The 13,903-nt window shown below is 39.2% G+C and overlaps 1 protein-coding gene across 1 annotated transcript in view; it reads right to left on the reverse strand.

The window, feature by feature from the left end:
- Positions 1–6,660, reverse strand: part of ubald2 (UBA like domain containing 2) — a 14,333-nt gene extending 7,673 nt beyond the window's left edge. The window contains exon 1 of the mRNA XM_022756963.1: positions 6,422–6,660. Coding sequence (XP_022612684.1) covers positions 6,422–6,541 — 120 coding nt within the window. The 5' untranslated portion in view covers positions 6,542–6,660. The remainder of the gene's footprint in view (positions 1–6,421) is intronic.
- Positions 6,661–13,903: the final 7,243 nt, after the last annotated feature.

A 13,903-nucleotide genomic window follows, 5' to 3' on the forward strand; every position in this document is an offset into this window, starting at 1 on the left:
GAGAGAGAGAGAGAGAGAGAGAGAGAGAGAGAGAGAGGGAGGAAGAGAGAGGAGATTGTGTTATGAGCCTTTTAACTTTGATTTATTGGAATTAAAACCCGACAACATACAGGAGTGAGGAAGTCAAACGTTTGCCTTATTTTCCTGCGACCACACAGAGGAGGACCCCCCCCCCTACACACAGCACATCCTACGGGTCAGTTAACACGACTGGTCACGTGAGCTCAGGGTTAAAACTATTATCTCCATGCTGGGATATAAAACAGGGTTTGTCAACCTCAGACAGGCTTTTTCAGCTCAGCTACAGGCTGAATAACTGACTGATGTTTAACTGAATTTTACACCAAGAAAAGAGTCTGTCTATAAACAGCAAATACAAACACTCATTTTGCTATAATGATAAAACTGAAAAAAGCTCCAATTCTCATGTACAACAAAGTAGAGCTGAAACAATGAGTCGGTTCATCTTGGACTACAGTTTAGGATTATTTTCTATATATATTATTATTAATCATTTGTGAGACCACTTAAATCACACTGTGGTCAGATTCTCAGAAATGTTTTCTTCTGTTCAGACGAAGCAGCAGAAGCAGCAGCTCCTGCTGTGTTTAGGCTGCGCTGTTATCGGCCTGCTGTTTCTCACAGGTCATCAAGTGTGTTTTTGTTCACGCTGCCGTTGGCTGTGTTCACAACAAAGAGGAACAATACAAGGAGCCAACTCATTTCCTTGTTTGCGCAGGGAGGCAGTCATGAGACCTGCTGTTTACATTTTTATAGCGTTTCTGATTTTCTGCCTCCTCCACCTCCAGCTGGAGACTTTGTGTTGTACAGCTGTGGCTAATGATTGTTTTCATTATTAATGAATCTGCTTGTTGTTTTTGCAATTATTCAGTCTTTCCTCTAGTCTATTAAATGTCATAGAATAGTAAAAGAAGTACACCGTAAATTCTCATTTAATCAGACAAAAGCCCAGAAAAAATTAATGACTTTTTGTGATCACAGTAGCTCAAATTAACCCTGGATCAGTTTGAGTTTGGGCTCAAGCAAGCCAGACTTGATCACAATAAAAGCAGTTTTTCTAGGCTTCCTGTCAGTGGCTAAGAAAGCAGCAGTGACAGACTTGTTATCAGCACAGAGAGTTAATCTTTGATGAGGGGCTCATTACTGCTTCAACACTGGACTCTTTAAACATAACAACTGTAACTGACAATTATTTTTTTCTAAAGGATTATTTTTTTGATTAATCGTTTGATCCATCAAATGTCAAAAAAAGTAAAAAATTAACATAAGACAACAGTTTAAAATCCAAAGATATTATGTGTCATGAAAACAGAAAAGCAGCAGATCCTCACGCTGATGGAGCTGGACCTCAAGAATGTTTTCTGAACAAATTTGATTTGATTATTTTTCTGTCAATTCAGTTTTACATATAAACACCTGCATATTATACAGGGTTTTTCTTCAGTCCTTAGTGTTTTCTTTTCTTTTATTACCTCGTCCCTCTGCTGAGTTACTGTACACACAAGTTGCTGTTCACTTAAGTTTCAATAAAGTTTACTGGGGTGGGTGGGTGGGTGGGTGTGTGTGTGTGTGTGTGTGTGTGTGTGTGAACTCTAACCACAACATGTTTTTACGGGACAGAAAGTATCAGACTTTACTGCTCAGCGTAGCCATTTCCCTTCACCAGAGGCCTCTGTCTTGCCAACGCTTCAATGAATGCAGTGGTTTCCCTCCCCCTCTCTCCCTCCCCCTCTCTCCCTCCTCCCTCCTCCACACGGTCTGGTTGTTTGACAACAGCAGCGGCAGTGCAGGAATGTCTGCCGTACAACGTGACACACATATCAAAGCGTGAAAGTCCTTTGCTGCTATTGTGCAAGGAGCCACTGAGTGCACGCTGTTCTTTGTCTCCTCTCAGTTTATTCTGCAGAACCAGGTTTGGGGAGCGTCACTCACTGATGTCAGGTAGTCAAAAAGTCGGATTTCAGAAGAAGATCGAATTAAGATTTGGGAATCAATCCTATAGGGAAAAATTCAATATATAATCCTATAGGATATATCCTTTAATCCTAGGGGATAAAATCTAAAATGTCACGTGACTGGGTTGGAGTTTCCCCATTGGCCGCTCAAAATGATTTGGCCAAAACAGTTTCTATTAGGGAGGGTTCACAGTCTGCAGTGTCGTCAGTTTATCACATTTGTTGCTAGATTGAGACTTAGAAAGCCTGGGGGGGGGCTCCAAGATGACCTGTACTTGATTCCCAATTCTAGTTTCTGAATTTGTTGATTTCAGCTCATGTGATGAAGCATCTTTGCTGTTATTTTGAAAGAGGCCTAAATGAATACAAGACTTCTGGCCTGTTGTATTATTGTGGGCCTGAAGTTCAATGTCACAATATAAGAGATTACTGTCGCAACAACTTTTCACAGCATCTGGTCACAACAGCTTTTTCTCTTCATACAGGAAACACTAAACGTTTCCTGAATGAATTCACTTATATATATATATATACACTAGTAGTTGATATAAGCACCTGTTCACCTGTCTGCTGGGGGTGGAGAGAGGGTGAGTGGGTCACTGTATTTTGGTTGGACGCCACTTTCTTTTGATCGCTGTGGTTATTTTGTGCACAATATAATGAGTTGATCCTTTTGTTAATAAAGGTTTTTTTTTCTTTCACATATTTTGGACTGGCAGCAGATCTTTTTGATAGCGTGTCAGAAAAATCAAACCAGGCCCGACCTCAGCCTCTCAGCGACTTTTAGTTTGTTTCCTGAAGTCGCTACACAGCCTTAATCTAAATCCTACCATTAAACCCTCGCTTATGATGACAAATTTGAGGAAGAATCAAATTCCAACCAGAGTCATGTTCATCAGCTGAAACCAACTGAACGCTCCTATAACAGGTGCAGGACTATCTTAAATCCTGGACATCTGTGTTTTCTTACAGATCTTGAAGCAGCAGCGTCAACATGGTCGTGGCTCTGCACTGATGACCGAGGACAGAAGACGCCATTGGTCTCAGCTCACAGTCTGAATCAGAGCACAAGGAGAATCAGGCCACTGCCCCCCCCCCCCCCCCCCCCACACCCCAAAAGCGCGCGTTTCACCCCCCCCGACAGAATCACACTGACGGAGAGGAGACAAACACAACACCACCGACTCAGATACATACAGATTACAGCTGAAACCATTGGTCACTTAACAGGTTAGTAACTCAACATTTATCAAGCAAAAACACACAAACATTTTCTGGTACCAGGCTCTCAAATGTGAAGATTTTCTTATTTTCTTTGATTTATATCATCACAAACTGAATATATTTGAGTTTGGTCTGAGTAGATGAGTAGAATTTATAAAAAACATGACAGTAAAACTATTTCTTCAGGGGATAAATGTGAAAGTGAAAGGATGAGGAGGCAGCACATTGATCACATCAGTTTCCATGTGTGAGGAGTTTTTTTTTAAAAATTTTTATCAGTATCGTTTCCTCCTTCGTTTCCAAGAAAGCCTCGTATTTTGGTGGATTCTTCTGGTTTCTTTGGGAATAAAACTGGGGATCTTCTGTTTGGAAACAGGCAATAGATTTGTTTTCGGATGTACACTACTGGTGTTAGTATAGTATAGTTAGTATAGTACTCTTACACAGGAGAGATCAGAGGTCAGGGGTTGCATAGATGGGCCCCAGAGGAGCTAGTAGGAAGTGGGTGTCTTGCATGAAGGCACTTCAGCAGGATGTGCTTGAGCCCTTGCTGTTTTAAAGGGGCTGAAACTAATGATTATTGTCATCTTAATTCATCAGGTGATTAGACATTGATAATAACTTTATCAATAAAATGTCAGAAAACAGTGAAGAATATCTGCTCTAATTTGGTCTTCTAAAATCAAAGTTAACACAAAGAAAATCAGTAAATCTTCAAATGTAAGAAGCTGAATCAGTGAATCTGGCATCAAACTGTTTGTTTTTTTCACCAAACAGACCAAAACCCAAAGATATGACGACACAAACAGAAAAGAAGTGAAATCCTGAACTCATTTGAGTTCAGCAGCTCTTCTTGACAACTCGACCAATCAACTCATGACTTAATGGAGTTACAATATAAACTGTGGTTTGTTTGCTACATTTGTGAGATTATTTCTGCCTGTGGAGCAGCTCTGTCATAATGTCACAAAAACTCCAGTTGAGTTTATTCATCCACCCCAAAATAACAAATCACAAATTTGCCTTAAGGGACTTTACCGTCTGTACAACGCACAGATGAGTGTATGTAAATGACGTGCTCCAGTTTCATTGGCCTGTGCTTCCTCCTCATTGTTGTATCTGAGGGTTCAGCAGCGTCCAAGTAACATCAAGGTGAGTGAGTCACTGCAGTGACACAACAATGGTCTCTAAACACAGGAATCAGTTACCAGACATATTCTCAGTTTACACTCCCGTTTCAGTTTCCTGTGACAAACAAAAGAAGCAAATTCTCACGTTTGCTGGAACCAGAGAGCATCTGAAAAATGACTGAAAATGACTGATTATTGAAAGAACTGCAGATTAAATCTCTGTAAACTGACTAATTTATTAATCGACCATAATCAAAACCAAAATAAACCATCTCCCTGACTCTCTAAAGTCATGAGCCGTTCCTTTGTGATTTAGGAAAAACTTCCATCACTTAGCTCCTGAGACAGTCTCTAAACGTAACTTAACCACCCCGACAGACCAGCTGAGCTGAGCCGCCTCCTCCCTCCCCTCTGGTGAACCACCTGGCCCCCAGGCTGCAGCCCGGCACTGACCACACGGCCGCAACAGATTGGTCATTAAAGCGGATGGAGGTGTGGTCTGAGGATAACCATCTGGAAGCTCAGGCTTGGTGTCAGAGGTCCTTCAGGTGTCTGTCAGCTGCTCAACGGGCCTGATGAACATCACAGACTGTAGCAGCCAGAGGCCTGGACGGGCTGTGCTCGAACTGTCCAAACACTCGCCAGGCAGCCATTTTTAGGGCTGGAACTAATGATAATCTTTTTATTACTGATTTTCAATTAAAGGAGTAATAGTTTAGTGTATAAAGTGTCAAAAGATAGAGAAACCACAACATTGCAGTTCTTTATGTCTTGTTTATGTTTGACAAAAAAAAAAAATCAGATTATAATGTCATTTGTCTAATTTGAGAGGCTGAATCAGAGAATGTTCTGTGTGTTTCACTATTTTAGCGAGAACAATGACGGAAAAAACCTATTTATCAATTATTTTCTGTTGATTAACTGATCTAATGGATTCAGCTCTAGATTAATCTGACAGATATTGATTTTTAGTTTTAGCCTAAAAAATGTCAGGAAATAATAAAATATGTCCATTAGAGCTGTAACTAACGACTGTTTTCATAATTGAATAACCTGCTGATTATCGTCTCAATTGATCGATTAGTTGTTTGGTCTATATAATGTAAGAAAACAGTGGGAAAAGGCCAGTTTCAGACTCCATGAGAACGTCTTTAGATGTCTTAAGCCGTCAGATCAACAGTCAGAAACAGATACTCAGTTTACATTTACACAAACCAGACAACAGCAGCAGATCCTCACATCTGAGAAGATGGAACCAGAGAATCATCATTACAGTTTTAAATAACTGTTAACAGCATAGGGAGGCTGTGTACGAGAACAGCTGGAAGGATAATGCATCTTAATCACTCTATATATAACAGCAGACTAGGATCAATGTCAGACCACTTAGCTCTCAGTCCAGTGAGTCAGACCTCTTTGTCTCCTCTTGTAAAAACAAAACTAATGTCTGAGTCCCACAGTTAAACAACATATTATTAATCTGTAGAAGAAACCTAACCAAAGAAGTGACAGAAAAGTCTCCAGTCAAGCAGGATATGATTGTTTTAGAGCAGCACAGCAGGGCGGGTTTGATTTAACTTGCTGTGTTGTTGGAGGAAACGAGCCAAACCTGTAGTTTTACAACCTTTGAGTGATGGATGCGGGTTTTATGAGGACATGTTATCAGACGGGCCTGGACTGACAAGATGGCATCAGTGATTAGGTCGAAGATAAAGCCGTTTGTTTTCGATGACAGTCATTAAACTGTAAAATAAATACCCAGGTACAGCTACCGTCGTGTTCTAGGAAGGCCGGGTCACCCTGCAGCCAGCTAGGCGGACAACAATTAGCTCAGCAATGACACAGTGGATTCCTGTCGAGAATGTAAACAAAAACGGCCGCTTGAGCTCAGTGGCACCACGTCCTCAGTGCTAAGCTAACGTTAGCCGCAGGAGCGCATGGTCTTGGGGAAGCACACCAAATATTCAATAATCAACACAGTGGCTCCATTTGAATCTGTCGGTCCATAAACAATTTGGAGACCGGATAATAGGACAACCAGGGGAGGACATTGACTGCAGCTGGAATAACCCCCCCAACGTCCGGACTCACCTCGAACTGCCAGTGGGCCGCCTGGAGGAGCTGCTTCGCCTGATCGGCAGCGCAGCCGGCCGTCAAAACAAACTGATTGATCATCACTTGGTGCCTGAGTTCGTCCATATTCACCGACATGGCCTCTTCACGCGCTTTAATGTCGAAAACAAAAGAAAAAAAATGAAATCTAGACTCGGATCGACTCCTGTGAACCTTCAGACCCAGCCTGTCTCCGTCCGGCTCCCACCGCTGAGTCTCTGCAGCCTCCAGCAGCAACAACAATATTCTCATGTCATCACCAACAACAAAGAGGACGGCGACGCTGATTGGACGACTCGGGAGCCAGAGAGTACGAGCGAAGCGTTGATTGGCTGTCGTGGTGAAGCGTTTAAATTAATCGGTGCGCTTGTTTTACTCTCATGGACAGTGCCGGTGAGTGGAGCGAGATAGAGTTTCAGTCAGTGATAACCACTCCGCCCTCTGCGGTTTTCCGATGTAGTTGTACACGCGCTTTATTCATGTCCGTTACACTGGCGTCATGTGTTTTCATAGAGCTGATTGGCTGCTTCCTTTGGCAGGTAAGTAAACCACACACATGTAAACAAAGTAAACACTGATATTTAATAGATCCAGTTGTGGAAGAAATACTTTTATCTTTTACTTAAGCACAGGGAGCAAAACCAAACAAGTAAAAGTCCTGCATTCACAAAAGTGTTACAATCAAAATAAAATTGAAGTAAATAAAAAATGAAAGTAAAAGTAAAAATAATAGTAATAAAAAAAATGTCATAAAATTACTCATTATGCAGAATGGCATACTTTACATATATATGTATATATAAGTATATATATATATATATATATATATATATATATATAATTTATAGCAATGTATATTATATTACATGATTATAGATATTGATGTTTAATGTTGCAGCTGGTATTTTATATACTACTTGATCTTTACTCTTATTTGTTGATTTTATTTTGTATCATTAATCTACCCCAGATAACCAGTAACTACATGTACTGACAATAAATCACTGTATGCACACACAGAAAAATGAAAAATCCAGATTTTTTTTCTACTGGGTCATGGTTCTCATTAGCTCTGTATGTATGGACATCCTCACTGAGGACTGACTGGACCTGACTATGCTCCTGATAGAACGACGCTAATCTTCTTATCATCTGAGTGCAGCTCCTGGCCTGCAGCCTGTCCAGCTTCTCTTTATCTCTGAATAATTCAGCTGTGCTGCAGGTGAAAACACGTGTGACAGAGGAAGCCTATCTATTATGTATTGTTGCAGGATGTTACCTGGATGCTGCGTCGAGCTGGAGAAGAAAAAGAAAGAAAAACCTCTTGTCTCCTGAGGAAAGACTGAACATTTCTACGCCTGAAACAATGATTTCACCACTTGAACTGCAGTTTTCTCTTTTAGCGTTGCGGTTAAAATCATATTTTCCCACAGGGAATGTATCATATGAATTCAGCATGTTCCACTGTGTCACTGACAGTTCATCATACAGTATAATGAGGGAAACAATGAGACCAAGACTTTCATCAAATGCATATATTCTAGGTCCCATTTACACCTGGTATTAACATCTGGATAATGACACCAGATCCACTGTTCTTTGCATTTACACCTGACTGAAAATATAGTGTGAGCAGTCTTATCTTCACGAAGCTGTAAAGATCTCACTGGAGGAGGGAAATCTGTAATTCTTCACTGATCTGTATACATTTTCTATTTCCTGCAGCTGTTGTTCATTCCTCCCTTCTGACCTGAATCAGCTCTGATTGGCTAAAGAGTCACCGAATAAATAATCATATAAATTGACACAGGTTCACTGCTTTTACTTTAAAATGTCACCTTCTATTTAATCTATTACTTGGTGTTTGTAATTATGTATCCTCATTTCCATATGTAAATGTGATATTAACTAAACCACTGTGCGGATTGCACAACCTAACACAAGAAAGTCAAAATTTACTTGGGTACTGGGAGTGAACCTGGCAACCTTGTACGCGCTCATAGTACGCGCTCAACGAGTGACGTCAGAGGAGAGTTTGCGCTTTTTCCCTTCAGAGACACACCTCAACAACAGGAGCATGCTCATGCCGACAGATTTGAACTGCGAATGGCCTTGTCGTTCATTTGATGCGAAAGTTCATGAATGCGAAGCCACTGAGGTAGGTTGTATGCTTGATTAACTTTGTACATTCCTGTTGTTTCGTCGGTTTAAGTCAGTGTTTGTGTACTGAATACTTAACATTAGCTGGTCAGTTTACCCTGCTAGCTAGCTATCGTGTTGGCATGTGCTGCTCTTTGCGACCCTGCCCTCTGCCTGTATTTTTCTTATTTTCTCATGTTTTATCTTACTCGGGAGGCTTCTGGGCTGTAGCCTGTTTGGCAGTGGTGTGTAGCCCCCAACCAATTCATCGCGTCGGTTGTGAGGTCTGGGCGCTGTAAACACTTAGGGGCCGACGGTTACATCGCAGTTTACGTCACTTGAGTTTTACACACAGGCAGAGGGTCTCCTCGGCTGTGGAGGTGTGAGCGGGTTTATTTGTGCTTAGGAATGTAGCCGCCATGAAACAATCGGAAAATAACATTTTATTTCTCTGATTGACTCTTTCTCACTGCTTGCCGACGTTGAATGGTGCGTTTACAAACAATCCTGCATATTTTATGTTCAGACCTATCTGGTAGGATTTTACCTTCAACTTACACCTTTCTCAACTTGACCTGTCAGAATACTGTTGCAGGATGGCTATCATTCTGTTTCTATTTGTTTCATGCAGTTACATATTAACTGCTATAATCTGCTGTTCTCTGCTATAAAGTCACATCTGTCTAACAGCAACATGTTGAAGTCAGAAGAGATGTCATCATCTGCTGCTTGATGTTCTTGGATCTTGGAGTTCCATGGAGAGTCTGGAGAGGAACTCCAAATTTTCCAAATTTGGGATTTTCTGATGATTATTCTGACCATAATTAACTTCTTCTTTCCAACCTAATAATCTAACTTTGATCTTTGTATACTAGTATTATACAGGTAAATAGTCACTCATACCACTTTGTGTGGAGGAAAAAAAACCTTTTTAATTGAGTTTAACAACTATTAAGGCATTAACTAAAACGGGCATTTAGGGTACAGTACTAGTCAAACATTAAGCCTTTCCATGTTACTAGTATAACTTTAGGTCAAAGGTAACAATCCTGTTCTTTAAAACCTAATTAGCTGGCATCAATTGAAAAACCCATAAGGTTATTTAAAAACACTGTTGTTCTGACAGTATTTTCTTAGGCCCCAAGCCAACAAATAATACATTTGTAATAAGTTTTGTAGAAGCCTTATAGTAAGACAATCTTATTGACTGAAAAGTAACCCATGTTATAAATGCATCAAATCCATATTATAATAGTGCTTTAGAGTAGTGGTAGATAGATGAAATATTATGTAAACATTACTTAAATATGTCCTCAAATTAAGTAAAGAAAAGGTAATTAAATAACCCTGAAATACCAAGCATTTTATAGGGGTTTTGTAATTGGATGCAAAGGTAGTCTGAGTGAAATTTACTCGCAAAGGGTGAGTACATTTTATGTCTAAGGAAGAAAATTGCCAGTAAAATCTACTTGGGTATTCTTGGTTTAACAATCCATACTAATAAGTAAACTCGAGGATTTCCTGATCAAAATTACAAAGATTTTCTGTGTGGAAATTGTTAGAGCTTTTTTAAAAAGTAATTGCCAGTCCAAATTTTTTTTGGACTGTGTTTTAAAAGTTTGTTTAGAAGGGTTTAAAATTTAAACTTTCTCAAACTAAAATCATATTTTGAGGCTTGGTAAAGAAACATTTTCATAGGACAAGATTAGAAAGTGATACAAGCCAATTATAAACTATTTAGAGACACTTTTCCCACAAAATGAACTATGTACATTTTAACATGTCAATAACTACACACCTGTTTCATGTAGCATTCAATCTTCTATCTAATGAAAAATACGTTTGCGTGCTCTTGTAATATGGTTATCATGTTATCATGTAGGCCGACTTATGATGCCAAATAAAATCTAATATGAACAACTACATACATACAAGTTATGTTGAGTACAGCTGCAATTACACATAGTCACAGTCTAGGGTCACATACGTTGGATTAAATGGTATGTGGCACCCTCATCTGTCCAACTCTAAGAATTGCACATTAGATTTAAACAAGCTCTAATAAATAATGGGTTTTCTTGCGTTAACAGTTTATACTCATTTTATTTTGACTTAATTAAAAAAAAAAACACAATATGCATAGATGGAATACATTAAATATGAGTGTTTTTATACAGCTTTCATTGATGATTTTACCAAAACAGTAAAAAAAAGTAAAATTTTCTGTCATTTTACAAAAATTACTTTTTGTTATGGCAATAAATTATTGTCAAATACATAAAAATATTATTTAAAAAAAGTACATATACATATTATGTTTATAAACAAAAGTAAAATGTGTTCTACATAATTATAAATTAATACAATAAAACAATTTTATGACACTGTAACTATGTGTGTCTTCTTAACTTTATTTATTTGTGTATTTGATAGGGACAATGCCTGTTAATGAACATCAGTATAAAATACATGATGTAAATTTGCTGGATTGTAAGAAAAATGCTAATTTACATCTGTAATCCCTGAGCATGTAACATAAAACAAAAACATTACAAGTCACAATACGCTACTACAAATGGATTACAGATCTGGTTAGACTTAAGCCAGTGTTTCAGTCTATAGCGTCCATTTTAAACAAAATGATCTGTCAACAGAACAGGACAATGTCACTTTTGTAAATGAATAATAATTAAAATAATAATGAAAAAATAAAATAAAAAAAACCTGCCTGGTGAGAGGAAATATATTGTCAGACAGAAAACAAGCATATATTACCTTGATTTAAGATACTTCATCCTACTTATACTTTACTTTTCTGTGTACCTGCTCTTCCTCTTTCATCTCCATCACCTTCTCACTTTCCTTTATCGCCATCTCCCCATCTTGTGCCGTATCTGTAACGAATAATAAAAACTGTAAAGGACTCAAGAGTCAGGTCGGCCCACATCAACATGCTCTAAACACTGGTAATCATAGCGGCAGCTCTTCATTGAGTACCAGATCAATTGCTGTTGCGATTCCCATTGTTTGTCTTCGTCACTCCCTTTAATGAATTAAATGCATTTTCATTCATATCTCACACTGCACTGTAAGATTTGGTCTCCTGATTCATCTGTTTTATTCAATTTTAACAAAAACAATATTTATTTAATCTTATTTTTATCCTTTGTGGTTTGTGTGTCCTTTATAGTCATAATGCCTTTTAATGCACTTTGAATTGTTGTTTAAAGCGGCAATACAAATAAACTTGCCCTGTATTATCTGTGTGTGTGTGTGTGTGTGTGTGTGTGTGTGTGTGCGTGTGTGTGTGCGTGTGCGTGCGTGCGTGCGTGCGTGCGTGCGTGCTCTCTCCTTTCACTCAAGTCCAGCTGCATTGTCCTCTATAATCCCTGTGGGTCCTGAGTCAAGTCCGGCCCTCCCTGACCCTCCGCTCCATGAGGTTACTGTGGTTGGCTGCTCCTTCGCTGACCTCTGACCTCTGCTGGAGGTGCAGTGATGGTGCCAGGGAGGGACAAGGTCTGTCTGAGGACTCTGACATGAAGGAGTCTGTCTGGTCTGGAGCTCAGACCTGTCAAGGTTCAAACAATGAGATGAGAAGAACGGGACACAAAGAAGTCAGGAGTGGACTGAAGACTAGGACCCGCTCTTGTAAAATTATAAGCTTTAAATCCCTATCCCACTGACTTTACATCATCTGATAAGAGTTGAAGAAGATAAACCGCAACTTTTATGACAACTGATGGATAATCTGAACTATGAACTTTCTCTAATGGGATGATTTCCACTTTCATATCTGTGTTTTTGTGTTTTTGTAGGTGGATCATCTGGAAAAACGCGACTGTGCTTTTAATCACAGGGAAAATGCATAGCAACATTCTGTGAGGTCATCATCATTTACGTCTTAATGATGTCATGAGGTTTATCTAATCTCAGGGAAATAAAGTTGTTTTCTCATGACTCATAACTATATAATTACTTTGAAAAAAGAAAAAGTAATTTTCTTCAGATAACAGAGTAATTATCTAGTTACTTGATGAAAACATATCGAATAAACTATAAATATTATACAGCAGTCAGTGATACGACTCGTTTAACTCAATTCCTGCGTGTCTATGATATCATGATTATGTTATTTGATCTCATACACTCAACAGTTGGGCCAAGATAGCCTAATACTGCTGTATGAAATAACTTGAGACCAAACCAAATACAGAAAAAATGTAAAATTCCCCCAAACTATTATATCTTTGAAATATCTCTTTAACCACATCACATACATTTAGGCTCATTTATGTGATCTCCTTTTGATAACGAATGTAATGACTCGAAATTTTTTCCCTTCCATTCACTGAACCTCACCTGAAACAGTTTGGAGCCGCCCTGGTGAGGCCCACTTTGAAAACCTATGTATTAGAGTATCTTCACATTGTGTTATTACTTTTACGTAGGTAAGAGGTCTGAATATGTCTCCCACTGCAAATACGTAAATTAAATATTACTTCATCTGATACATATAAAACACATACGTTGTGAAATCAACTCGTCCAACCACCTGTTTGATTTCAGTCCATAAAATTGTTTCTCATTTAAAGGAACATCCTTCTTACACAAAATGTAGTTTTCTATACATGAGTGCTGCTCCTTCACTTTTTTTGATTAATGTTTCATAAAAACATTCTTTGACAGCTGGAACTGGAGAATGATCAAACCGCGTCACTGTTTCTTGTGGTGCCAGTAAACTGACCTTTTCACCGGCTTCTTCTCTTTATCCAAATGTCTTCCCATTCATTTTGAGGTTGATCTCCAGAACTGTGAATGAAACATGTTTTACATATGACAGACAGTAGTCAAGTTAAATAGGATTTGTTTTACCCCCCTTCTCCTCCCTCAGAGCAGTGTGTGTGTAAGCAGCGGTGGAGATGAGCCTCTGTGGAGTGTGTGACCCATTAAAAGCAACAAGTTGTCAGCAGCACACGGTGCTCCACGTCCAGCCTTGAAGAGACGTCAGGAGCGGGCAGATAAGGAAGCCTTTTTATTGCTTTACAGTTGCCTTTGTGAGGGGCCTCAGGAAACCACTCAGCCACACTAATAGAACGTTCAGGGGGCCAAACCTTTTTGTTTCGCCTTTCTCTCCTTTTCTGTCTTATGAACAAAGTACATTCCTTCACACACACCCCCACCCCCCTGTAAGTCCAAACACTGGGTCCAACTTTTATTTTGTCACTGATTCAATATATTCAGAGATGACGCTGTTTGACCACATGATGTTGTTTGTTGTCATCATATGTGGAGGTCGTGGTCAGAGGAGTAGAGCAGTGGTGG

The sequence above is a fragment of the Seriola dumerili genome, unplaced genomic scaffold (genome assembly GCF_002260705.1).
Source record: "Seriola dumerili isolate Sdu_G_001 unplaced genomic scaffold, Sdu_1.0 BDQW01000260.1, whole genome shotgun sequence".
Taxonomy (NCBI): domain Eukaryota; kingdom Metazoa; phylum Chordata; class Actinopteri; order Carangiformes; family Carangidae; genus Seriola; species Seriola dumerili.